The sequence below is a fragment of the Cyrtonyx montezumae genome, unplaced genomic scaffold (genome assembly GCF_038088225.1).
Source record: "Cyrtonyx montezumae isolate F1298 unplaced genomic scaffold, pur_monq_1.0 scaffold_20, whole genome shotgun sequence".
NCBI classification, from domain to species: Eukaryota; Metazoa; Chordata; class Aves; order Galliformes; family Odontophoridae; genus Cyrtonyx; species Cyrtonyx montezumae.
This window is the reverse complement of record NW_027071937.1, coordinates 9,668,538-9,695,771: the sequence shown is the minus strand read 5'-3', so window position 1 is coordinate 9,695,771 and position 27,234 is coordinate 9,668,538. Positions and strand designations below refer to the sequence as shown.

Sequence of the window (27,234 nt, the reverse complement as noted above, 5' to 3'; positions counted from 1 at the left end):
AGTGGGGTTCCTCGACGTCCCCTGTACATTTCAATGGGGCGATCTCTGGGGCTGTACGAGGTGCTCGGCTATTCTGGGGGTCACTGCACCGGTGGTTGGGGCTTGCATCTCCCCTCCTTTTGGGGCAGACATTCCTGGAGCTGCGTGCCCGGGGCAGGATGAATGCTGTGAGCAGGGTGCCCTAGGCTCTCTGTACTTGGTCTCCAGCTGCAGTCCCTGCTTTCAGCCCAAGCCCTGTAACCCGCCAGAGATCAGGGGGATCCTGCTGGAAAAAGCTTAGTGGAATGGACCGTGTGTGCTCCCCAGCTCGGCAGGAAGGCAGCAAGCTGGGACAACAGACGTGCAAACGTTTGTCTTTTCCCTTTGCCAGGTGTTCTGGCTTGCGCTGCCTTTGTGAAAGAAGGTATAAGATATTGTGTCCTCAAAGGTGATATTTTATTCGCTGTCAGTCAGTGACACAGCCATCACTGCTGGATGCCACCGTTTCAGTTGGTGCAGCCCTGGCAGAGCTGTGTGGTGGGCTGCAGACCTGCATGTGATGGGGACAGGGCCTGGCTGGACCCCATGTCCCCATCTGCATCTCAGACTCATCCAAGGAGCACGAGCACTGGGTTCAGCCCCAAAGTCCCATCCCCAGGAGGAAAACTTCTGCTCTGCTGTGGCAGCACGGTTTGCTTGGCTCCAGCAGCAGAGCTGCCCAGGCCAGGTGTGCCCAGGCCTTCCTGAGCTGCAGCTCTGTGCCATGAGCCTCTGCTCAGCCTGGGCCCCCGTTCCCTGTGCTCTAAGAGCTGGTGCAGTGCTAAGGACAATGGCAGGGGCTGAGCTGCGGGTCCTGGGGGGTGGCTGCACCCAGAGCACTGTTCTTCTCGGAGGGTCTCCACAGTACAGATCCCGGGGTGTGATTTGGTATCACCCACACCACTGCTGTACCCAAGCCTGCCAGCTCTTCCTACTGTGCTGCCTTACAGGTGGGGAAACTGAAGCCAAAGACCTGGGTGCGCTTTGAGAGGCCGCTGGGCCCTGGGAGCAAAGGAAAGAGAACTGAGGGCTTTGCAGGGAGTGGTTTTGTGAGAGCTGCATTTCCCCTGGGCACAGCAAGGGCTCGGTGACATGAGGTGTGATGCTGCCTGCCCAGGGCTGCAGCTGGAGACCGCAGGGCCCCCCTTAAAGAGAGACAGCAGGCTGAGGCAGGTCGCGGGGAGTCCAGCACAGTGTCGGGGTGCGAGCAGTGCCGGATAAGCCCCAGCTGTGGGGCAGCTGGGAGCAGGAGTGAGCCAAGCACCTCCTGATGGTACCCGGCTGCTTTGAGGATGAGTCAGCCAAAGACCCTCCGAGGCTGCACAATAGCACCCGACCCTGCAGCGCCGAAACCCCGGAGGAGACAAGATGGTATCAGTGCGAGGGGGCTGCCGTGATCAAAGGGCCGGGAGAGGAGCTCCAGCGGCTACACAATGGCCGGCGGGAGGGGGCACCGATAGCCCTTATCTGCCAGCCCTGCTGAGGTGCGAAGGGCCCGGCCCCAGGGGGTGAGAGATTATCAGGGTGGGAGGGGCCGCCCAGGGTGATTTAGGGCCGGGTGGGTGCAGGCGCAGCCGGAGGCTCCCACCCAGCGTCTCTGCAGGGAAACCTGCCCCAACCCAGGAGATGTTTTGGCAAACACGCCAATCTGAGAAGCAAGAAATGAAACTGTCTCTCACTGTGGGGGAAGTGCTCCCTGAGAGCACTGGTGCTGGGGCGGGAGGTCACCCTCTCTCTCTCTCGGAGAAGGTTCCGGGATCAGGGAGCAGCAGCAGTCCTCCTGACCCCTCGCAACCCCACCACCCTGCCCACCCTGCTCCTGGCAGCAGCTCCCCCAGCTCGAGTCTGCTACCTAGAAACCACAACAGCAAACCTGTGGTGGGGTACAGCACACACTCTCATGGGTCTCAAACATAGTTGTTTAATAAAATTTCCTTTTAAAATAACTACAATCCAAACAATAACAGTGGTCTCGGGGCAAGGGGCAGCGACCCACATGTTACAGCACGGTGAAGAGAAGGGATCTGTGCAGTGACAACCGCTGCTATGGAGCCCTGTGGGGAGACATCCCCAATCCACCACCACACTGACACAGAGCCACGCTGCCGTCCCTGCTGCGCCTGCAATGGGGCTCCTACGTGAGGCAGGACACCTGTGGCTGCATGGCCAGGCTCTGGACATGAAACCACATTTGTGAAAGGCAAGCCTGAACTCATTGTGGGCCCTGTGCCAGAGGAGTCATGGTCAATGCAGTGGAGATTTCAGGCTCAGAGCATCAGAGATGTGTTGGTAGCAGCTGGTAAGGGCACAACCCCCCGGCTCCTGCATGTTCCACCTGGACACAGACGTGGGCAGAGGGTACAGCTGGGGGGTGGGAGTCTGGGATGGATGGAAGGAGACTGTCCCCTGCCACAGAGATGCTTGGGCCAGCTCCACAAGGAGGCTGCGAAAGGCATGGGTCTGCCAGGCAGGGCAGTGGGCACAGAGAAGGGCAGGGGTTGGGGGAGATGCCGGAGTGAGGGGGGCAGTCTGGCTGCCCCTGCTCAGCACTGGGCTCAGTGTTCACCCCACAGGTGCCATGGGGCTCAGGGAGCAGCACAGCACTGCCAGAACAGCAAGTTCTGGAGCCTCCACCTCCTGCACTCCTCACTCCTTCCTCCCCCATAGGTTTAAAGCTGAAATGCTTAACCCCTTCTGACAGTTCATTGCACCGAGGCCTGGAGTGAGATCCTGGCGAGCTGCCAGGACCTCGAGGACGACGTCTGCCTCCAGTGGGCACAGCTGGGACACAGGGTCCCCCCACGTGTGGGCTCAGCTGCACCAGGACTGCTCTCAGCATCAGCCCCACAGATGGGACGGGGCAGCTAACAGCAGGTCCCTGCTGTGCTGAGGATGCAGCACCGGGACACTGCCCCTGCCCCTCTGCAAAGCACAGCACAGCGGGGATCCCCGGCCTCCTCAACCCTCGTGGTGCCCCGGAGCAGTGGGCAGGTGGCAGGGATGCGATCACAGCGGCAGAGGACAAGGATGCTTGAAGCAGGGCAGCTCCGGTCCCATGGCTGTTAGTGGGTGTTTACTGGGCAGACGTCGAGCAGTCTGGCGGCGGGGGCTGTGCCCTGCCCGGGTTGCCGTCCGTAGCGAGCTCGGGTGCGGGGTGTTACGGGTGCACCTTGGGGTTCGGGGAGTGCAGGGAGGAGTCGTCGAACAGCGGGTTCCTCACTTCCATTTCTCCAGTCTGCAGTGGGATGGAGGGGAGAAGCGCTCGGTCAGGGCCTGCGGCGGAGCAGGCCCCTCCCCCCCCACCTCTCCTACCCCCCGCGCACAGTGCCGGGCCCGGAGCCTTCGGGGGGCACAGCTCGCCCTGGAGAACCGCAGCCGCGTTGGCAGCAGTGGGGTTCATCGCCCAGACTGCTGCGCCAAGTGCCCCTTAATGGGCCTGTAAAGACGTAATGATGACCCTTAATCTAAGCTCTGATGGTCGGGCTCCGCACCATTACCATGTGAAAGGCCCCTCCGAGACCGCTTTGTGCTCTTTGTGCCCAGAGCCGAGCTGCGCTGCCCCGGGGTGCCTTCGAGCTGTAGGACCAGAAGTGGCCCCTCCGGCCCCGAGGTGAGGAACACGGCTCACCGTGCTCGGGGCCACGGGAACGGGACGAGGCACCGGCCCCATGCCCATATCCTGGCCCCATCGTGGGGCACATCTCGGGACACACCAAGAGCGCAGCAGCCGTTGGGGCTGAGGGCACAGGGGGAAGGCAGAGGGGCTCAGACACCTCGGGTATTAGTGAAGGCTCCTCACCAGCTGTGGGCACAGGGACCCGCTCACCCTGCAAGCCGCCTTACCGGAGCCAGCCCGGGGCACTCATACACAGTGAAGTCCCCATCCTCATTCTCCTCATCGGATGAGGCGGAATCCGGCACCTTGGGCTCCTCTTTATGCCTGTGGGGTGAGGTTGGAAAGAGGGGAGGTCAGAGGGAGCACAGTTCATGGGACAGCCGCCCAGATGGGGGTGACTGAGGACAGAGACGGGTGGTGGGGGTTCCAGAGGGATGGCGAGCTGTCCTTGTGGGCTTCTGGGAGACTCAGACTGGGGCACAGCCCTGGCAGCTCTGGGAAAGGCAAGGCTGCTTACTTTTCCATGGAGAGCATCTGCTGCTTTTGATGCTGGTAGTGGTACATCTGGGCACTCTGAGCCAGCGTCTTGTCCCCAGGCTGCAGAGAGAGCAGCAGCAGCGTGAGGGCAGAGGTCCAGAGAGCAGAATGCCGAGCCAGCAGGGCTCCATGGGGAGCACACGCCCAGCCGCCCACCACTGCAGCTCCTTACCGAGATCTTGTCGTAGGGCAGAGGGCTGGCTGCTCTCTGTACCGAGTAGTCTGCTTTCTGTGCCAGCCTGACCTCCTTCTGCAGCCTGCAGGAGGAAAGGACAGCGTTGGCAGGAGTGGCTCCAGCAAGCAGCAAGTGCCCTCCCACCCCGATACCTTTTCTGTGCCACAGCACAGGAGAAGTCACAGCCACCTCCATCCCTCAGGCCACAGGCACACATGGGGCTGGAGATGAGCCAATAACATGTAGCGTTGGCACCCAGCTCTCTCAGGAGCATGGCACTGTGGTGTCCCACCACTGTCCTCCAGCCCCAACTTCAGTGGACATAGACACTGCTGAGTTCATACTGGGACAATCAAGGACAGCTCTTGCCTTTTCTCCAAGCCTTCCCCAAGAACATGAACAAGCTCTTCGGGCACAGGGACACCAAGAGATTTACTGTCACCAGCTGGCCCCAGCTCACCTGCACCAGCAGACTGCAGCCACAGTCAGAGCGGAGATCCCAGCCAGCGTGCACACCACGATCAGCCCTGCAGAGGAGTACTGGGCTGAGCCCTGGAGTACAGCAGCACCTCCAGTGCTGCAGAGCCAGCCCAGTCACCACCAGCCTGCATTCCATCCATGTCATCGGCCTTACCGAGCACCACATCATCATTCGAAGGGACAGGGGCTGCTTCCACGGGGTACTTTGGTGCAGTGGTGGTGGTAGAGGTGGGGAGGGTGGCAGCCACCTTGCTGCCAGCTGGGCCCCTCTGCAGAAGCTCCTGCCTCAGCCTGCCGGGCGCTCGCTGTCTCCCAGTGGGGGCCTGGGTGGCTGCAGGACAAAGCCAGGTGTGAGCAGAGCAGTGTGCCTGATGCACAGCCATTCAGTGGAGGCTGGCCTGGCTCAAACCGCTTGGGGCCAAGAACTGGGCAAGCAGGGGTCACTGGCACTAGGGAAGGGTGCTGTGGCTCTGAGCAGCCCCAGGCTGCCACTGCCGCCCCATCCCATTCAGGAGCTGACAGAAACCCTGGTGCAGTTCCCTGCCCCATTAGCTCCCCTTGAGAGGCCTGAGCAGGACTTCACTGAATGGAAGCAGCACTTACTCCTGGGCTTGCCGTCTCGCAGGGTGTGGGTGCGGGTAGCATCATGCCTGGCCAGCACATCTGCCAGAAAGTCGATTTCTTCCTCTAAGCTGGGAACAGATGTCCTCCCTGCACCAAGAGAGACACGGGCATGAGGTGGGCACATGGGCCAGCTGCCAGCCCAGGGAGCAGTGTAAGCATCCCCCTGGGAAGGGGCTCATGCAGCGCTGTAGGGCACAGCCAGCAGCCCCATGGCACGGGCACAGCCCAGGAGTGCCCTCCTGTGGGGTGGCAGTGCAGAGTGGCACTGAGTTGGAAGGGAAGCACTGAGCTTTGCTCCGTGTCCGTTGCTCACATATGCAGCTTTTAACAGGATTAAACTCAACTTCAAAGCTGGAGACCTCCGTGCTCCCTCTCGATTGCTGCATTAAGGCTGTCCCCAGTGGGAAGCCCTGGAGGGTAAATCAAGACATGCAAGGTGGTGCAGGCAGCTCAGTTCCCAGAAAATTCAAGGTTATAACAATTACAGCTCCTCTGGAATTTGTCATCACTTGGAGTGTTTGGAAAAAAACACCGATTCCCTCCCAGCTGGGCACACAGTCCCTCGGCCGCCCCCGCCTGTCCTTGTGACTCACAGCGGCTGTGCCTGCCTAAGCCAAGAATCGGCCTGAAACAGGGACACTGTGGGTTGGACCAGGAACCCACGGCTGGGCTGGTGCACGGCAGGAGAGTGAGGTCACAGCTCAGCTACAGTGTGACCCATTGCACCTAAGCTCAGCTGAGGGAGGCACAGCCCTCGCGGTACCAGGAGCTGCTCCAGGTGCTTCCCACACTGTTGTCTTCTTAACCCTAACCCCAACCCCAACCTTAACCCTAACCCTAAACCTAACCCCAAAATCAACTCTAACCTTAATTCTAGACCCAATTCTATCCTGAATCCCTGGGGGAACTGGGCTGTGTCTGTCCCTCTGGTACTGGGATGCAGGGCCATGTCACAGCTGTGCCTTAGGCAGATGCTGCTGATGTTTCAGAAGCATTAATGTGATGTGCCCAAAATATATAATTTTAAAAGCAAAAAAACCCAAACCCTAACACTGAGCAGACAGAAAGGGCCACATGTAGGGTGCTCTGGGACACAGTGCTCAGAGCCCTCCCAGCCTTTAAAGCAGCGTTAGAACATTACAGCCACGTGCTCACTTTCAGCCATACTACCAGGACCCAGGCAAGTGACTCACCTGCATTAACCAGTTCTTATTTCCACATTCCCTTTCAGCTGCTAAAAATCCCCACACCTCTATTTCACTTGGTTTGAAAGGAGCATGCACCTTTTCGTTCTCGGACACTATATTTTTAAAAGCATTTTAACAGCAGCAGAGAACTGACTTCCCCAGTGACCGCTGGGTCTGTCTGCCTGCAGCATGGGCAGGGGCAGCCTGGCACCGAGGAGGGAGCAGTGAAGCACTGGGGCACAGAGCTACAGCCCTGCACCAGGATGCGTGAGGGTAAGGGGAGTTCAGGGGCTCGAGGGGAGGCTGGCATGCTGATGGGCAGCAGGACAGTAGGATGTGGGTGCCCTCTGATGGAGAGTGCCAGCTCCCAGCCTCAGCATTCCCTCCCACTGTCTCCTGGGCTCAACCCCGCAAAACAACACTGGGGAGGGGGCTGAGGACAGCAGAAGGAGAAGGGACGCATGCAGGCCACTGACAGTGAGAATGCCCAAGTGCCACAGGCAGGCACAGCCTTGCCACAAATCCCCTTAACCACACTGTCATGCCTTGGGACTGCAGATCCCTCCTGAGTGCTGAGAAGTGCAGCAAAGGAGAGTGAGCCAGCCCTGGAATCCCCATCCTTTTCCCCCACGCCTGGCAGGACCAGCCCCATCTCCACCAGCCCCAGCCACACTGCAGGCTCTGTGCTGTGGGGACTGAGCAGCAGCAGCAGCAGCAGCAGCAGCAATGCTCAGCACAAACCCACTGTCACTTCAGCCCTGCCCCTCCCACACCACGGGGGGCTCATAAGAATCTTCCACAAGCCCGAGGTGAGCTTGCAGCAGGCGGGCAGGATGCTGCACAGAGGGTCCCACACAGCCCAGCTCACCTTTGTGGTGGTACTGTGCCAAGTACGCCGAGACCCCCATGCATGCCATCACCAATGGGAGGAACATGTGGCTCATGTGCATCATCTGCTCCAGACCCAAAGCGGCACTTCTCACTCCTCAGAGCCAAGCTGACAGTGCACAGCTCTGCTGCCCATGCCAGGGAGAGGAGCCCCGGCTCCTGCCCACACTGCTACCAGGAGCCAATCGCAGGAGCAGCACCGCAGTGAGCAGCTGGGATCCCAGGATTGGCGTCACTGGCAGTCAGAAGCATCTCAAGGATGCCTGACCCTTTAAAGGGGCTGCGTGGGCAGAACAGCTGCGTGGGCTGCCCCTGTAAAGTGTTAGGCATCCTTGAGGACATGGCAACCATGGTTTCCAAGTCGGCACTGCATCTTCCCCACCCCCCACCACGATGCAGCTATCACAGCTCCTCTGCACCCTTGCGGAACCCTGCAGCTGCAGTGATGCAGCCAGGAGCTAGGCACTGCCTGAGCAGAACACAGGATCAGTGCTTAGGATACAAAAGCACAGAGTGGAGTCAGTGCCTCCCTGCAAAGGGTGCTGAGTAGCCTCAGGATGTTGATGGACTCCAGCATGCTAAAATAGAGATTTCAGGAGCAGAATCTCTGTTTTCTCCTACATAGACAGGGGCTGAAGGGGAGCCAGCTGCCAGCACACTGCCTGAAGCTGCAGCTGGGATGACAGAGGCTGTGAGGGGCACCAGGGGGACATCCCCAACAGAGGATGCTGCTTGCAGCCCTGCATCTCCCTGCCACACCAACGTGGAGCTGGGTTGCTATGGAGATGCAGGCACACATTACTTCCAAGAGGAAAATTTGCTCCCAAGACTTCACAGAATAAACCCAACTGCCCCCAGCACATCCCACAAGCAGGACATCCGCCTCTGCTTGCTGCTGAATGCCATGCACAGACCCTGTCCCAGCACCCATCTGCCACCTCCCTTCCAGCACCTGTCCCTTCTGACTGACAGCATCAGGCTATTTTGCCTCATGGTTCTCCCATCCCATTTAGAGGCAACCATCACGAAGTAAGGGCTGGCCCCCCAGGCACACCCAGCGCAGGCTCCTTGTCCTCTGGGATGGGCATGAGGGAGAGAGGTGTGCTCCCAGCTTGGGGCCACAGGCAGGGATGCGGGACCCCCTCCCATGGGGCACATGGCTGAAGTAGGGGTGGTGCACATACCACTGGGCGAGCGCTTCTCCTGCAGGCAGTGTCCATGGCTGTCCTCCAGGAAGTTGGGCAGGCAGGGGCCACAGGTGCTCGACCCCAGTGGGCAGAACTCCCGTCGCTGCAGGGCGCAGTCCAGGCGCCGGGGACACAGCTCCGCTGCGGTCAGGAGGAGAGGTGTCAGGCAGAGCAGTGGGGCTGGGCACTGCCTGGGAAACTGAGCCCCAGGGCCCCACTGCCCCTCGGTGCTCCCTGCACATCCCTATCCTGTGCTGAGGGCTCAGCCCCTGCCCACAGCAACCATGCAGCACCAGGCAGCCACAGCCAGAATCAAACTAACATGCAGCCGATGCTCTTTTGAGAGCTGTCCTCAAAAATAGTGTAAAAGCAAAAGCCCACTCCTTAGCCTCAGCACTGCTGCTGCAGGTTGACACCATCAGCAGCAACTTCAGTTCTTGTCCCTCTGAGAACAGGAAAGGGAAACGTGGGACTGAGACTCAGGGTCAGGGTGCTGAGTTGCCAGGGTGTTGAGGAGTCAAGGTGTTGGGATATCAGGGTGTTGGGGTGTCAGGTTGTCAAGGTGTCGGCATGGTGTTGGGATATCAGGGTGTTGGGGTGTCAAGGTATCGGCATGTCAGGGTGTCAGGTTGTTGGGGTGTCACAGAGTCAAGGTGTGAGGGTGTTGGGGTGTTGTGATGTTAGAGCCCAACCCAAGGCAATCTGTTCAGAGCCAGTGCAGAGCTCAGCTGTGCACAGCGCTTGAGAGGTGAATTAATGCACAACGGGAAAATAATCTTTGGGTTAAGATATAGGAGCTGGACTTCCTCTGCTTGCTGCTCACCCACCTGGTCTCTCACTCAAGGCAATGCTGATTTTGTTTAAAACCACACCAAAACCTCAAACATTAGCTTAATGGCAGAGAAGGTTCCATGGCAGCCACAGAGCCAGGGGCACCCATGGGCCCCCCAGGAGGCAGTGACGGACACAGCTCCAGTGAGCTAAGCCAGCACCCAGCAACCAGTTAAATAAAGCAGCCTGCAATATATAATAGGTCGTTATCTCTGTTTGAGGAACGAGCTGTGCTTGTGCAGCTGTCACGGGTTGGGATTAGGAGCGAGACAGACGGGCACTGATCTAATTAAACTCCCGATGTTTAATCAATCGGTGTTTAGCGAGCAGATATGGCCACGGAGTGTGCTGCTGGGGCTCCCAGTCTTGCCATGCTGGCTCTGGGGCCCTCAGAAGGCCTGCCCTGTGCCCTAGCATTCAGGCCATGGGGCCTAGCACCCAGCTAGGAGCAGGATACTCCACCACACCTCCCACAGGTGGGCAGTGAGTGGCAGTGCAAGCCAAGGAAGCCCAGCACCAGGTTCTGGTGGGGACCCATGGGGGGGAAGGCTCAGTGCCCCAAGGCCAGTCCCCAGGAGGAGGGCTGAGAGAGCTCATCACCTTGCAGCCAGCGTGGAAAGACAAACAGCAGGGTGAGCCTGAGCCAAGGGCATGTGGGAGTGGAACCAGCCCCAAGCACAGGAGCTGCTCAGCAAGCTGCAAGGTGCGCACACACACACACACACACACACACACACCCCAAAACAGGTGACTCAGGTCAGAGAGCTCATCACAGCACTCCTCATCCCCACAGATCCACGTGGGGATGGCTGGTGCCAGAGCTGCACACCTGCTGGAGCACTCTGACAGTACGCAGAGCTGCTGGCATTCACAGCCAAAAAAATGTTTGGGGAAAATAAAAAGGAAAAAGTTTTTGTTTTTTTTTTTACATATGTGCCAAAACTTAGAGGTGAACATGAAATCAACTCCAGGAGGACATCCGAGTAGTAATGGAACACAGAAAATTCCCCTGGTGCATAAACGCAGCAGGTGAAAGGGTAAAAGTTAACATAAGAAGGAAATTAATTAGTGCAGGAGGCTGATATAAGCGCTGCACACAGGTGATACCCAACCTCCAGGCTAACAGGGCCCCAGCCATGTTGCCAATGCCAGTGGCACAGGCACACAGCACACCCAGTGGGGCACTGCTGAGTTCAACAGCGCCCGGCAATGCAGCAGTGCATCCAGAGGAGTACCCAGCAGTGCACCCAGCAATGCATCAGTGCACCCAAGAGGCCACTGCAGAACCTCCAGCATCACTGTAGGCACAGCCCTACAGCACTCAGCAGCACAGGTAACTGCAGCAGAGGGCACGACAGAGTGCAGTTGCACTGGTACAGCTGCTGGAGAGCCCACAGCAGTGCTCCAAGGTTGCTCCTCCTCTGGCCTGGTGACGTGGGAGCCTCACACTGCCTGCCTGCCTTCTCCCCAGCATTCCCCAGGAGATGGAAGCAGCTGGGACTTTCCTCCCAGTCTCACTCCAGGTGCTGGGCAGCAGTGGCTCTGTTTTCTTGCACAGCTGTGTGCCACTGACATATGAGCTTGACCTCAGATCATGGTCCCTTAGCAGTACCATGCCACTCACATCACTGCCATGCTCCTGCCACTGAAATGCAGCACAAAGACCTCTCCTACCTCTGGTAATCCACAGCACTTTCCCTAAGTGCAAACCCCAGAGACTGGATTCTGGAGCAGGCACTGATTGCTGACATGGGGGGCTCTGCCCCTCGCTCTTACACTCGGAAGCAGGTGGCAAAACCTGCATCAGCCACACTGCACTGCTGCTCCTGGGAGCTGAGCACATGTCCACTCCCCATGCCACTGCCCCCCTGCCACCAGCCTCCCACACAGCCTGCATCAGCATTGCTGACCCGCCATGTCATGGTGAAGGCTGCAAATAAATCACCCTGCAGCTTCACCTTGTGGTTTGTCAGGTTTGATTGAGTAACACCAGCACTTTCCCCAGCCTGTGCCCTTGTTTGGGTGCTGTGCTTGCCAGCCAGGCAGGCACAGGAGTCCAGCACAGGACTGGCTGCCCCAGTGTGCCCTGTGCCACAGCCACGGGCAGGATCTGTGCCAGACCCGCTGAGGAAGACTCCGGATCTGTGTCCCCCTCCAGGGTCACTGATAAGGGGTAGAGGTGGGCCTGGCCCTCCCAGGGTGCACAGGGCAAGGGACACGCACAGGAGATGAGGCCACCTCTGCCCACCTCACTGCTGGAAGGAACGCACAGGGATCTCACAGCAGAAGAAACCCAGAAGAAAGGCTCTGCCCTGTGCAAGCTGCAGGAGCAGGATTTCATTTAATTGCTCCTAGAGCCCCTTACTGGGCAGAAAAATTACCATTCACTGCCTTGGCAATTGGCCGGGCACATTAAGGAAACAGGAGCAGAATTAATGGGCGCTGCAGGAACAGGAGACGGCACTGAGACAGACAGAAATAGATCCTGGGTCCTGCAAGAGCAGGCAAAGCTGCTGGCATGCTCAGAGCCACAAAACAGCCAGGGAGACAGCAGGGACCTGTAGGTGGGTTGGTAGCCACCACGGTCACACTGTGTTCCTCTTGGGACCAGCTCTTGGTTGGCTTCAGGGGAGGTTTTGGTGTCAGTTCTGCAGCAGGGGGGGGCAGCCTCCAGCCACGAGTCATTAGCTTCACATAATCAGGAAGAAATAAAAAAAAAGAAAAAAAGAAAAAGAAAAGAAAGAAAGAGGAGGAGAAATGGATGCTGCACGCAATTTCCTTGGTGCAAATCAAGCAGACTTAGACCTCTCCCTGGGCAGGCTGATGGGGCACAATGAGATATGGATGGAGCTGGGGGGAGCTGAAGTGCCCCCATGGGGACCCCAGGCCATCAGTGGTGCCACAAAGCACCTTGCTGTCCTTGCAGTCTAACATACCAACCTTCCCTCTGGTGCACCAGCCCAACAGCTGCTGGCTGCAGCAGGCAGGGACAGCCCACGGCAGACCCACACCTCCAGAGCAGCAGCGTTCTGCCCGCTGGGGCCAGATGCTCGCACAGCCACAGCCCTCCCACACCTCGCTGGCGGCCCACACCTCCAGGAGACATCAGGAAGCCTTTAGTGAAGACAGATCAGGCACAATTTTGCTGACAAAACGCCCTCTGGGAGCTCGGAGGCGGCAGTAGCAGCACCATGAGCTCCAGGGGGGTTCTGCCTGTCTCGCACCAAACCAAGCGCTGCCCCCAGCCCAAGGCAGGGTGAGTACCTCTCATGGGGGGGCCCTGCAGCCTCCACCGGGTGCACAGTGCCTTCCTGAAGCACGGCTGTATTCAGGGCCCCCGGGTAAGGGCTGCAGGCGGAACAGTCGTGCAACTGCCCAGAAATTTTTTTCTTTCTTTTTTTTTTTTATCCCCACGAGAGGCAGCTGGCTTGAGCACAGCTTCTCGTTTCCAGCCAGGAAGCCAAGAATTAGCACTGCCGGCAGCGTGCCGCAGCCCAGCGCTGGGTCACATTACCGGCAGATTATCGGGGTGTCCCTCTCTGCCAGCTCAGCGGCGGCTCCGAGATAATCCCCGGCAGCCTGCCGCGCTGCCCCGCAGCATCCACAGCAGCAGAGCTGCCACCATGCATGGAGCTGGACACTGTTCTCATGCCGTGCCACCTCTGCCTCCTTCCCCCAGAAGGGAGACCAAGGGCAGGAGCCACGCTGGGCTCTGTCTGTAGGGGCAGAGCCCAGAAAGGCACCGCTCGGGGCGGTGCGGTGCTGGACACAGAACTGAGCAGCCGCGATTGCGGTGCTGCGCTGGCGGGAGGATGGATTGAAGGCTGCCTGCGTTTTCTTCCTTGAATTCAAAACACACAATGGGAGGAAACAGAAAATGCCCATATGGGAACAGGACTCGGTGCAGAGCACTCCAGCAGCAAACGCACAGTGCCCAGAGTGAGGGGACGGCCCCGGCCTGCTGCAGAACGGGCACTGCCATCCTGCCCTCCCAGGGGCTGCCATGCAGCTCCAGGCACTTAACGGCCACTTTCTTCCCCTTGTAATTATCCTTAGGTCACGAAATGGCTAATTATAGGCCTGCTGCCTCCATTCGGTGCTCTTATTACCCTCGCAACAGCTGCTGTAGATAAAACATGCAGGGCTCATGCTAGGAGAGGCAACGCGGCCCTGGGGCTAGGCAGATGGGGAACAGAAATGGTGGTGGCACCGTGGGGCAGGAGCCCGGGTGGGCCCCGTGCCACAGGGAGCGGAGCTCGGGCCCAGAGTGGGGAATGCAGCACCAGAGCACCACGTGCATGGTCCAGGCTTGGATTAACGCACAGGACAGGAGTGACAGCAATTCCTGTGCCCACAGGAAGAGCCACCCCTCCCATCGCCTTCAGCCCCAACCCTGTGACCCCTCTGTCCCCATCAGCCCCCACCCTGTGACACCCCCATCCCCAGCCACCCCCTAAGCACAGAGCTGGCATTAAGCTGCTTACATCCCTTAATACTCCGATGGCCCAGAAGGGCTGTTTCAGGCAAATGTCTCAAACTCATCTGGGTGCGTTAGGGGGGTCAACTCTGCAGGGGCCACGGCAGCACCAGAGCTTCCTCTGGCACAGCAGCTGTGGGGGTACCCTCTGGGGAAGGGGCAGCTGCAGCTCTAAGTGCCACCCAGCACAGCAGCCCTGGGCACCAGGGACAGCCAGCAGTCCCCTCTGCAGCCCAAAGGGTGACATCTGTCTGTCACACAGGCACAGAGCTGGATATTGACCATCGTGACCATGATGACTCAGATGATGCTCTGCGTCTCGAGAAAAAGCAGAGAAGCCTGGAAGCCTCCGCACACCACAGACTGACACAGCAACGCCACGACCTGCGTGCAGTGGGGCTCCGAGACCACTCTATGCTGCCATCCCAAGTGGGAAATCTTTCTGTTTATAATAACAGATTAAATTTAGCAATGACATTTCTCAGGAAGAAGTGAGAAGTCTTGTCTCTTACTGATACTCTGGGAAATCCAACCAGGAAAGCAGGAGAGGCAGCAGGAGTGCTGCTGGGAGCCATTCACACTGGGCAGACACGTGAGGAACGCCAAAGCTCCAGCACCAGCTGTACCACCTTCAGCACCAGCTGTCACCCTCTTCCATCCCAGAACAAGGTGAAGATGTCCCCCTGCCACATGCCATCTGTATCCTAGGGGACAGCTGGGCCTCTTGGAAAGGAGAACCTGTGCTTCCCTTCCTGGCTGTGCCCCACTGGACGGCAGCCAGGCATGGAGGTGCAGGGCAGGGCAGCCCCAAAAGGCTCTGGGAGATAAAGCCCATAAGTCTCTGCATGCCTTGCAAAGCCCAGCTCCTGGCTGCAGGATGCTGCTGCCATCTGCACTTCCAGGCTGCAGCATACCCCCAGCCTCTGCCTGGGGGAATGCCAAAGGCAACAGAGCCTCAGCCTGAGCTGTGCTGTAAAGCCACCGTACAGCCATGGAGAAATCCAGGTCCTGTAGTCCAGAGCAACCCCTGAAGGGACCCCCCAGCCCGGTGTGGGAAGGGTTCCTTGTGGAGAAGCACTGCCCTGAACCCATGGTTCCAGGTGAACCAACCCAGTTCTGCAGCAGCCTTAAACTCAGAGCCAGCAGAGGCTATGCTGGAGGGCTGGTGGCTGCCCAGCACATCTGCAGTGTGCGTCACAGTCCTTGGGTGGCTCTGCTGCCTGGTGTACCCCCACAGGGTGATGTGGGGCTGTGCCCTCAGTGTGGGTGACCACACAGGAACCTGCACGCAGCCCCCTGGGGAGACGGCCAAAGCTGTCGGCAGCCAGCCCAGCGTCGCGCAGGCCAGGCAAACAATGCCCACCTTCAAACAATGCTGGGAGCAGGGGGAGCCCTGTCTGTGAGCGGCCGGTGGGCAGAAAGCACTGCCAAGGGCCGTGCAGGGACACCACCTCTGAGGCTGCACCCAGCAGCTGGGCACGGGATCACGGCCCTGCACGCAGCCCTGCACACACACCGAGCCCTGCGGAGCTGCGCACTGACAACCGGGCCTTCAAAACAAAGCGAAATTCCCCGAAGAAAAGAGAAAGCAGGCCATGCACAGAGCTGCTGGGAACAGAAGAGAAGGAAAAGAAAAGCAGGAGCAGCTCCTGCTAATATACCGCCCGACGGGGACGGGTGGGGTGGAGGGGGGGCGGGCACCGCCCGGCCGGACATCTCCCATCCCGCTCTCGGCCCATCACCCCCAGCCAGAGAACCCTTCACCGAAGCGGAGCCGCTCCCTCGGCTCCACCCCCCGGGCGCTCCCACCCCCGGCCCGGGGCAGCCCCTCCACGTACGGACCGGCCCCGAGCCCAGCGCGGTGCACGCAGGGCGGCCCGGCGGTGCGGTGAGCTGCCGCCTCGCGGCTGCCGGGCCCCGGGGGTGAAGCCGCGGGTCCCTAGGGCGGGGCGGGGGCCGAGGCGCGCACTCACCGGTGCGGGCGGCACGCGGGCGGCAGGCCCCGAGCGCGGCGAGCAGCAGCAGCAGCAGCGCTCCGCGGCGGGCGGCCGCCACCATCCTCCAGCGACACGGGCGGGCGTGGGGCCGCGGGGCTGCGGGCGGCGGCGCCGGGCTCGGCGGGGCGGGGCGGGGCGGGGCGGAGGCGGCCGCCCCCTGGCGGGGCGGGGCTCGCCGCGGGGCCGGGGCCGCACCTGAGCGCGCTTTGCCTTTGCGGCGCCGCTCCTTTGCGCGCGATGAGACGCCGCGGTGTGCGCCGGCGGGACGGATAACGTCATATCTCGTAACCAGATACGCCGCCCTCACCCCGTGACGGAGAGCGTGGGGCAGAGATGCTGCTGAGGAGCTCCGGTAGCCTAACCCAGGAGCAGAGCTGAGAGAAGAGCCGCGGGAGAGGCGGCTCTGGGTCCGTCTGTCCAACCCCTGCTGCAGCAGGACGCCCGTAGCAGGGTGCCTGGAACCATGCCCAGGCAGCTTCTGAAGATTTCCCAGGAGGAGACCATAGCCTCTCTGGGCAGCCCGTGCCGGTGTTCTTCCACCCGCACAGCACAAGCACTTCCTTTCAGAGGGAAGCCTCTCGTACTCCAGTTGGTGCCCATTGCCTTTTGTCCTAGCACTGGGCACTGCAGAACAAAACCCGGTTCTGGCTTTGTGTCCCCATCCCTTCCCCCACCTTGAGCATTTGTGGACATTGATGAGATCCTTCTGAGCCTCCTGTTCTTCAGGCTGAGCAGTCCCAGCTCTTTCAGCTTTCCTCGTAGTACAAGTGCTCCAGTCTCTTCCTTGTTTTCGCACCTCTTTGCTTGTCTGTCTCCAGCAGCTGCAGGTCTCTTGTACTGGGGAGCCCAGAACCAGACCTGGCCTCACCAGTACTAAGTAGAGGGAAAGGATCACCTCCCCCAACCCTGCTGGCACTATTTTGCTCAGTGCAGCCCAGCTCACCCTTAGCTTTCTTTGTGGCAAGGACACATGTCTAGCTTTTGGTCAGCCTGGTGCCCACCGGTACCCACAGGGCCTTCCCTGCCAGGTTTCTTCCAGCTGGGTGCCCCCAGTATGTCCTGGTGCTGGGGCTGTTCCTCCCCTGGGACAGGATGTGGTACTGCTCCTTGTTGAGCTCCATGAAGCTGCTGTCACTCAGTTCTCACAGCTGTCAAGATCCATTTGGAAGGCAGCATGACCAAGGTGTATCCACCACTCCTCCCAGGTTTGTACTATCTGTGAAATTGTCACATGCAAGCCTCGCCCCATGTTGCTGCTAGAGTAACACCTGGGCTGAGGACACATCTATGCCTGCTGGGAGCTGTGGCACCTGGCTGCAAGCTCTGTGCTTGCCCGTCTTCAGCTTCAGCTGCATGCAAGGCTGGGGGAGGTCCCTCATGCTTGTGCCAAGGCCTCGGGGCCATGCCTTGTCCCTGCCACACAAGGGTTTCCCTGTGCTGGCAGAGGATGCCAAAGCACACAGCTTTGCAGAACCCAGGCACACAGTCTGCCAGCCCGGGTGCTGGGCACAGACCTGAGACCTTGGCACCAGCAAGATGAGCAGCACTTGACAGCCACACTGCCGTGATCCTGCTGGCTGCCATTTGCTGTGTTTTCAGCCCTTGCCCTTGGAGGAGGGATGCACATGCCTGCTGCATGGCTGGGCTCAGCCCCAGCTGATGGGCTCGCTGCAGGAGCCCTGTTAGAGCATCCACAGGATCTGGCAGGCCCTGTTCCATTGCTTTCCAGGCTTTGCTGAGAGTGAGTGTCCGGGGATGCGAGCAGACCACAGGTTACAGTGCTTGTGGCAGCAGCCCCAGACTACAGGTTTCTATTCTCCATTCCAGAGCCTTTGGTAGAGCTCTGCCCCATAGTCAGATGTCCTGTGCTAACTTACATCTGCAGTCTGCTCCTGTTTGCTCTGATAAGACCAGTAATTTCAATGTGCTATGAAAGGGCTAAGGCCCTGCTTCTGCACTGCATTGTCCTTGTCACAGATGGACAGAAGCTCAGCCACAGTTAAGTTTTGGGTCTGATCTGGCTGGGGAACCAGTGCTGCCCTTTCCTGGGCTACCTCTTCAGGGCAGCACAGCAGGAAACCACAGGAGGCAGTGCTTCTCTGCTGGGGGTGGAGAGCAGGAGAGTAAGTTACCAGCTCACCTGGAGCTGCTGGGCTCAGGATGGGGCTCTGAGCGGCCACTCTCCCTGATCAGCTCTGCACCATGGTTGCCAGCAGTCTGCAATGAAACAGCCACGAGGGAGGTGCCAGCCCCTCCACCCCTGCCCCACCCCCACCCCTGCCACTACTTCTGTGCTCTGTGCAGGAGATGAACACAGGGCCTGGAGGACCAAGGCCAGGCACTGCCACTTGTTCTTACTGGCTTTAGGCAGCACCATCACCTGCTCCTCAGAAAGGCCCCTCTGGCTCACAGTGTCTGAATTTCACTAACAGGTGGGCTTTCACTTCAGCATCCCTGCCTGAAGGGGGCAAATAGTGTTGTGACTATAGCTGACCAAAACTGCCCCAGTCCTCCTCCTTGCAGACACCAGGGGCACACCTGAGTGCAGTGCTCCTGCCAGAGCCCCAGATGATGCAGAGCAACTGGGTGAGATGTCCAGCAATTCCATCCCACTTGCTGGTCTGTGCATCCCTCACCTCCCTGGCTCTTGCTGTGTTTTCCTGTGCTTTCTCCAATGGTTACTGTACAGAAGCAGCACTGGTCACTCCCCAGTACAAGTGGTCGCTGAGAAAGGTTGTGTAGTTGCCATAGGCTGTACTGAGCTGCCCTCAGATAAGGTTATCTTCCACTGCAAGAGAAAATGGAGAGGATTGCTTCTGGCAAGGGAACATGTCCAGGAGACAAAGAGGGATGTGGTAGCTATTGGGATGGAGAGGACATGAGCTCATGGCATTGCCTCCCACAAGGCACAAGCTGAGATTCCCCGTGCCTCCCTGGGCTCCCATAGCTCCTGGAGCCTCAGGCACCACCTGGATGCCATGCAGGGTGCTCTGCATCTTCCCACAAGCATCCTACCTGCCTCAGCCCCATCCTCCATCCCCAATTCTGAGCCCATCCACCCTACACACATGCACCCCTCCTCTACATCTGCCATTCTCCAGTGTGCCCTTTGCACACCCTTCACCCTGCTCCAGCACTCTGACTGCCTGTGCACCCTGGGACACCACTCACCATACCCCGTTCCCAAGGCCATTCCTGCTCCTGTGGCCCGGGACACCATGGGCTTTGCTGAGCTGCTGCAGTGCTCTGCCCCTAGGGAAGGTCCTTGCACGTGCCCTGTCACAGGATGAGACCCCCAGCATGACAGCTTTGAAGAAAATGCTCTGATTTCCATCTCTCATCACATTCTAACCAAGACTGGACATTCATCAACATGATTAATAGGACTGAACGCAGAGGTGAAGTGGGTCCAGCAGGATTCACTATAGCCAGTGCTAAACAACATGATTTTCTCTTCATGTCTATAAAGCATATGAAACCAATCTTTTCCATTGAGAAGCTTGTTTGGTTTTGGCCTCTCTGCTCAGGTGTGGTCCCAAAATGACAGCTGATAGCAATCTTGCACGGATATAGATAAAATCCTGAGGTGTTTCTGTCTCATTTCTGTCATTTACTGACACTTCTGCAGCCCCTGACACAGCCTGGTATTGGCGCAGAAACAATAATCCCAAATCGTTGCTCACTTTGTGCACTCAAAAGGTGCTTTACAAACACCCATGGATGCGTTAAATCTCTGGCTCCACCTACAGCTGGAAGGAGAAAATCCCCACCGTGCCAGGAGGTTTCCTTGCGCAGTTCCTTGCTGCGTTGTTTCCCGACTAGGCTGTGCTTCAAGGCAGAACCATCAGCAGAAGCAGCTGTTGGACAACTTCTGCCTGGGAGGAGAGCTCAGCAGCCCCTGCTCTCATCTCCTGAAGTCTCCAGCTGTTCTCACCTCCACTGTATTTTCCTACATCTGGTTGATCTCTGTTCCAGGTTGGAGTATAGAGACAGGTTCCTGGCTGCTCTGTTCCGTGCACACAACCAGCACACACTTTACCAGATCAGGAAGCAATGGCTTCCCCCGGGGATCCTGTGTAGCTCTTCCTGCATTTTATAAAGAACTGAAGGGCTAACAGAGATGAGAGCAAAAAGGAGATGAGCCCTTGGGGGAAGCTACTGCAGTGAAAAAGATTTGCACTGACACTTAACCAGGAATCAAAGTTTTGATGATATATTTCACCATTCTTTTCTGGTTTTATGGTGCTCAAAGCCATCTTCTCATTTTTCTAGAGATCTTAAATCCAGCCAGATTGGGAAGCTATGGCAATGGTGTACCACTTCCCAGTGAGCTAGAAAGAGCGACTCTGCACTGATTAATACAGAAAACAATGGGAGGTTCAGGCATAAAGCAGGAACCCCATACACCCTCTTTGCATACTGATGGGTTTAGAAAAGCATCTCAGTGGTCTGCTATGAAGAGCTAACCAAATGGAGAGTACTCTTGAACAAGCCAGGTACTCTGTAGCCTCTAGCCTGCTGGCTGTCCCATGAAGGTGCTTGAGCACCAAGATGTGCTGTCAAATGACAGAAAGCTGGAGGGAGTCTGACTCCCAGCAGGAGCTGGGTCCTCACAGAAGCTCACAGGTGGGCTGTCCCTGACATTTCCACCCCAGTGGAGCGTGCATCCAAGCAAGGCAGCTTACCTGTCCTCCACTATGGGAAAATTTCCTTGAACAATGTTATCTTTTCTGCATCAAAATATTCCATCTGAGATTTATTTTTATTTTTTTGCCAGGCCTGAGGCACTGACAAAAGCATCAGCTCCAGGAACAGGAAAATGACCTTCAGTGCCAGCCTCATGCCTGACATAACCCCGCAGCACACCTGCAGTGAAGTTGCATCCCACAACTTTTATCACTCCTCAAAGGCACTGAGCAAACCCAGCCCTAACCCCTTGGTCATGCATGTGATTATTGGAGCCATTGCAGAGGTAATATTGGCAGCTGAACACAAATGGTGTGTTCCTGCTGGGTCTGGCATGGAGTGATACCCTCAGCCCTAACTGAGGGTCAGAGAGAAGGGGGAAAACTCACTGCCACCCACAGTGCCCACAGGAACAAAACAGAAGGCTCCGAAAAGTCATGCAGAGCCCGAACCAGTGCCTTTGGCACTCCTGGGTGCCCCATGGCTTGTCCCATCAGCTTGGGCTTGTTTGGTTTGCATAAGACATCTGCACTGCATCCCTAAATATTCCTTTGCTGGGGGATAAATCCCCATTCTCTAGATGATTTTTTTCAGACGTTGTTCTAGAGCAGTGCTCTCTGCACTTTTTGATCGCACAACTTGCAGTTAAAAACTTTTGAGTTCTCCAATGGCTTGAGCACCTACAGTGCATGTCTATATTTACAAATGTTGTGGTTTAACCCGGCAGGTGACTCAGCACCACTCAGCTGTTCACTCACTACCCCCCCTCCCCAGTGAGATGGGGGAGACAATAAAAAAACACAAAGTAGAACTTGTTTGTTGAGATTAAACCATCTACTAAGATAGAGAAAAGGAAAATAGTTATGATTATATATATATGTATATGTATATGAATGTATATAACAAGTGATGCACAAGCAATTGCTCACCACTCCCAAGATGATGCCCAGCTAGCCCCCAAGCAGCAGAAGAGAACGAGATGAACTCCCCCTCCTTCAAAACTCCTTCCACTTGATGCCATATGGTGCAGAATGACCCTTTGGCCAGTTTCAGTCAGCTGTCCTAATTCTGCTCTCTCCCAGCTCCTTGGTCCCTTTTCTGTGAATGGCCTTGGCTCTGTATAACGCTGCTCAGCAGCAACTATAAATATGGGAGTGATATCAAAATGGTTTTTCTCCTAGCACCAAAACAGCATTAGACCAGACACTCTGAAGAAAACAATTATTTCCCAGCTAAAACTGAGTCAATATCACTCCTAATTTCATGCAATTTACATCACACTCAGGTCTCACAATTTATACACATCCCAACTAATTACCATCACCCATCTTGCTTTTTTGATATGAATACACACATTATTCCCATAGTCTATGAGCCTTTTGTAAATTGTCCATGGTGTTCATTTAGTTCCTAACTTTGGGCTTCATCTTCATGAGTCATTGAGTGCAGGAGGGATGATTCACAGTGTTGGGTTACAGCATGTAGAAGCTAGTTCTGGTTCCATTGGAGACCATTCTTTGTCAACCTGGGTAGTTCTTACTGTACTTCGTGTTAACAAGACATATAACCACCATAATAATAATGACATGCAGTATTATGTAGTAATGTAACATCATACAATCTAAATTATTATAGGCTGTTCTCACTCAGCATCAAAATCACCTTGAGGTACATAACTGACATCCCCATCATTCCTCATAACCCACCACATGCACTCAAGTCCTTGAGCACAAGCAATTCCCTGAGCAGGCTTGCCTTTGCTGAGGCAGGAATGACCCAGACTGTCTTGCCCAGCATGTTCTTTATGTGCACATCCAGGACTTTATCTCCTACATTATACTGGAGGTTTGCTTGGGCAGGACCAGCTTGATTGGCAGATCTCTGAGTATTGACTAACAAGGTGGCTTTTGCTGAATGTTTCCCAGTGTTTGAATGTCTGAGCACCCATTGATCTCAGGGTAGTCTTTGAAAACCCACTGTATCATTCCATTTTTCCAGAGGCTGTGCATGATAGGGGATGTGATACACACACTTGATACCATGCTGTTTGGCCCAGGTGCTTATGAGATTGTTTTGGAAATAAGTCCCACTGTCTGACTCAGTTCTGTCTGGGGTGCCATGTCACCACAAGAAGGACCAGGACAGTATTTTGGGCAGTGGCATGGGGCACGGGATATGTTTCCAGCCATCTGGTGGTTTCTTCTATGATTGTAAGCACACAGTGTTTGCCATGTCAAGTTTGTGGTAGTGTGACTTAATCCACCTGTCAGGCCTCCTCATATTTACATTTTAGCCTGCATTCTTCATACAAAAAAGAGGTTTTATCCCCTTTGCTTCTTTAACTGCAGCATATTTCACATTAGTGAGTAACCTGTACAATAGCATCCATAGTAAAGTCCACCCCTTGATCCTGAGTCTTCTTCAATGGCCTGAAGCATCATGGGCCCATTGATCTAGAAATAGCTCACCCTTATGTTACCAGTCCAGATCTACCTGACCCACTTCAATCCTAGTGGACCAATCCACCTGTTGGTTGTTTTGATGTTCTTCAGTGAAATGACTTTCGTACATGAGCATCTACAATGTACTTTTACAACCACATTCTCTACCTGAGCAGCAATATCTTTCAACAGTTGAAAAACAGTTAAGAGCAACCCAGATGGGTTTGCCTCTGTGCTGCCAGCTGTTCTGCTTCCATTGCTGTAACTTCCCCACAGAGCATTTTCTAACATCCATGAGTCGGTGTAGAGCACTATCACTTTTCACATTCAGCAGTGTCTAAAGCCAGCTGGTTGCCTTTTGCTTCTGCAGATTTCTTTTAACTGTAGTGACTCTGCTGTTCTTTATGTTAAGTTCAATTTATCCATTCCTGTCATATTGCCAGAGGAGCAGCCAATTTTGTAGCTCTCACTGCAAACTGGGTTCCCAAATTGGCTCTGTCTTTATGATGCGCTGTGAGTGTGTGCTGCAGCCTCACCTGAGCTGGATAAATCATGCTGAGTTCCTACTGGGAAACACTTCATTCCACCAGAGGAGGGGTTGTCTCCAATCACAGGAAACCAGTTCCCATAATTTCTGCTGAATAGGAGACTCTCAGAGTCTTGCTTGCAAAGACATCACAGCTCAGCATTCGGCTGAGGTCCAAGAAGGATGTGTTTCACTGCACCTGTAGGAGTATCTTCTTGTACACACTGAGATGCAGTCGCAGTGTCTTTTTATTTCCCTTCATCTGTGACCACCAGACAATGTCTTCCCAGCGCTGTATGATGCCAAAAGCCTCGCGTGCTCTTTCTGACAGCACGACATGAACTAGAATTATCTGCTTTCTCCAGGCATGCCCATGTGCCACCTACACTTCTGCCTTGTCACCACCGTTCTGCATGCAGAAGCACATGTCTGTTCCCAGGGTTGGCTTTGATTCCTGAAACTAAAACCATCAACCTCATGACAATGCTTTTCCTACTTATCCATATTAAAAGAAAGACATCCGGCTCTGCAGTGTCTGCAAGTCCAGCCCAGACAAGATTATCCAGCACTTAGCAGGAGATGCTTACAGCACAGCATTACTGCTGCACTCCACATTATTTCACCTCAGAAAGAGCTTTGCTTAGGAATAAAAGCCCTTTCCAGAAAGCCTGACAAAGCCTCAGTTCAGATAAATGATTAATAAAAAAAAAAACACCAAACAGGTCTTTCCAAGGGCACTGTCACAACAAAGGCACCTTGAGGACATTCAGTACAACTTCTTTACCTGGACAATACCTCTTTATTAGGAAAACAGCTCCCAGAATTGTTTATTGGGAAAACCATGGCCAAGGCTTAGCAGTTTTATGGATCTGCTCCTGGTCTGCTCACATCTCCAGAGGTCATCCTTCTGCCTGTCACTGGTCTGAGGGTCCCAGCTCCCCATCACACTGGGTCTCCTGCTGCATGGTGAAGGCAGAGGTTGCCCTGTCCTTGGGGAATCTCTCCCCTGCACAGGGCTTTCCTGATGGCCCCCTGGAACTCTCTGTTTCTTAAGCTGTAGTTGATGGGGTTCAGCATGGGAGTTACAATGGCATACAGCAGGGCAAGGATCTTGTCTGTCTCCTTGGAGCTCCTGGATTGAGGCATCAGGTACATAAGAGCCCCAGCATCAGAGAACAGGGACACCACAGTCAGATGGGAGGTGCAGAAGGCAAAGGCCTTCTGTCTCCCTGCTCCCTTCTGCAGCACAGCCTGGAGGATGTGAACATGTGATGTGAGAATAAGGAGGAAAGAGCCCACAGCAAAAGCTGCAGCCAAAGCATATGAGACAGCCTTGTTGAGAAGAGTGTTAGGGCTTCCAGCAAGACACTTGCAGCAAGAAGGGGATCTCACAGAACAAATGGTTGATCATATTGGACCCACATAAGTGTAAGTGGGCTGTGAGGAGAGTCTGGATTAGAGATGAGAAGGAGTCACTCATTCATGAGACAGCCACTAGGCAGTGGCAAATCTTCTTGCCCATGAGTGCTGTGCAGTGCAGGGGACAGCAGATGGCCAGGTACTGATCACAGGCCATGGCAGCCAGGAACACACACTCAGAGCCTCCAAAGCAAAGGAAGAAGTAGATCTGTGTAATGCAGCCCACCAAAGAAATGGTCTTCTGTGGCAAGAAAGAGTCTCTAAGGATCTTAGGGAGCATGATGGAGGAGTAGCACATGTCCAGCAAGGAGAAGTGGCCCAGGAAGTAGTACATGGGGGACTGCAGGTGAGTGTTCAGCCAGATCAGGGTCATTATGAGCAGGTTCCCCAGCAGTCACCAGGTAAATGAGATAGAAGCCCATGAATAGGGATACCTGTGTTCTGTAGGCACTAGAAAGCTCCGAGAGAAGAAATGAGACAGGGCTGCCTGTCTCTCTCCGAGAGAAGAAATGAGAAAGATTTCCCCTCTGCAGGGACTCAGGACTCATCTGCAAGGAGAGCAAGAAAAGATACTGGAGAGGCAGAAGGAGGTGAGTGCTTAGTCCTGCCATGGGACATCTCCAGCCCTCTGATCTTCTGTGTCATGGGCTGAAGCTGTGCCACAGTCTCTGACAATCCTTATATCTCACAACTTGTTCAAAGAGCTCCAAGATGAGAGAAGTCTGTGAGGGTGAGCGGTGAGTCCCAGCCCACGGTGTTTCAGTCCTCAAGTCAGCACCACAGAAGGACATACATTCATTCCCATGCACATTCCCACTGCCCCATAGCTTTTTCAGCTGGCACAGGTGCTGCTCTCTGGCCACTGACCACAAAGGTTGCCAGCAGGCTTAGGTAGAAACTAGAGAGACCTGGTCGAAATGCCTCCAAGCAATGGATTGAATAACCCGTAGCACAGCAAAACCACCTCCCTGTGTCTCAATCTGAGCTGAGGCAGGACTTGCTGAATGAGGAAAAACTCCTTATTGCCCAAGTAACACCACAGATTTCACAGTGTGGTCAGTAAGGATCCCAGAAACTGTTAAACAAGGGCAAACAGAAGCAGTTCCTCTCTAGTCTCTGGGTTTTCTGAGCTGTACTTGGAGTGTGGTCCCAATATCCTACCTAACACAGAAGGTTGGACTCTGCTTGCTGAACTGTTCTACCCTTCACAAGAGCATGTGTTTAGATTGTTAATGAAGATGCAGAAAGTCCTCTTGCTTCCACCCTCCACCATAGACTGTGGGAGGAGATCTCATCCTTCTAAAACAAAAAAACAAAAACAACAACAAAAAACCACCAAAACATATATACATATTTAAACATTACAGACAAAGAAATTGTTTGCAAATACTTCACTGTTCATGAGCATGCTGAGAAGGCAGTGCAGGGAGGGAACCGAGAGGTTACAGGAGAAGCAGAAAGGCACCTGCAGGTGACTGTGTCATTCTAGCAGGTTGCAGGGTGACAAGGAAAAGCAGAGGCACTAGCCTGCTGGAGAAGAGAAAGACTCAGAATCTACTGAGAAATGGACTCAGCATAAACAAAAATGCTATAGAGAAGATACAGAGTGTGGATCTAAACCTTTTGAATCCACAGGAAGAGTAGGATGGAGATGATCAGGGATTTATGTCCAAGCCAGAAAGAAGCGGTTAGTTTCTGCTAGGACAGACAGAGCTGTCACCAGGTCAAGCAGAGGGAAGTCTGGGAGCACCTGCAGGGAGTGAAGAGGAGGTGGACCCCGGGCTGAAAAATCCTAACACCTTCAAACAACACTGTGAGTTCCCTCCATGGGGCAAAAAGAATCCAACATGATGAGGATGTAATCAAAGATGTGGTAATTCAGGCATGGGCTGTACATTTTTCCTGGTGCCCAGCAAATGGGGTAGGTGTGAAAGTGGGGAGGGAGGGAGGAGCTAGCAGCCCATGGTTCGTTCTGTCTCCTGAGCAAGTCTGCAGTGCTTGTGGAACTAGGAATCTCGAAGAACACCCTACTCCCAATGCAAGGAGGCATTCTGGCAAGAGAGGAGAAGCCTTCTGGGATCCAGTCTGGGAGAAGTGGCACATCAGGCTTTGAAACATGAAGGGACCAGAGGCTGAAAGAGAGGC

General features: G+C 55.6%; 3 protein-coding genes across 4 annotated transcripts in view; 1 reads left to right on the top strand and 2 right to left on the bottom strand.

Annotated features, from left to right (window-relative positions):
• The window catches only part of PAXX (PAXX non-homologous end joining factor), a 291,630-nt gene that overhangs the window by 51,834 nt on the left and 212,562 nt on the right, over window positions 1-27,234 (top strand). The gene's annotated exons all lie outside the window — the stretch shown is intronic.
• Window positions 3,141-16,120, bottom strand: NPDC1 (neural proliferation, differentiation and control 1). The gene is given in 9 exon segments (XM_065737177.1): window positions 3,141-3,253; window positions 3,862-3,958; window positions 4,152-4,337; window positions 4,339-4,428; window positions 4,807-4,873; window positions 4,981-5,157; window positions 5,430-5,537; window positions 8,710-8,853; window positions 15,994-16,120. Coding segments are annotated over 9 exon segments (1,032 nt in total). The 5' UTR covers window positions 16,079-16,120; the 3' UTR covers window positions 3,141-3,175.
• On the bottom strand, window positions 24,613-25,700 carry LOC136049162 (olfactory receptor 1E16-like). Its single transcript, XM_065737203.1, is given in 3 exon segments — window positions 24,613-25,029; window positions 25,031-25,481; window positions 25,483-25,700. Coding segments are annotated over 3 exon segments (1,086 nt in total).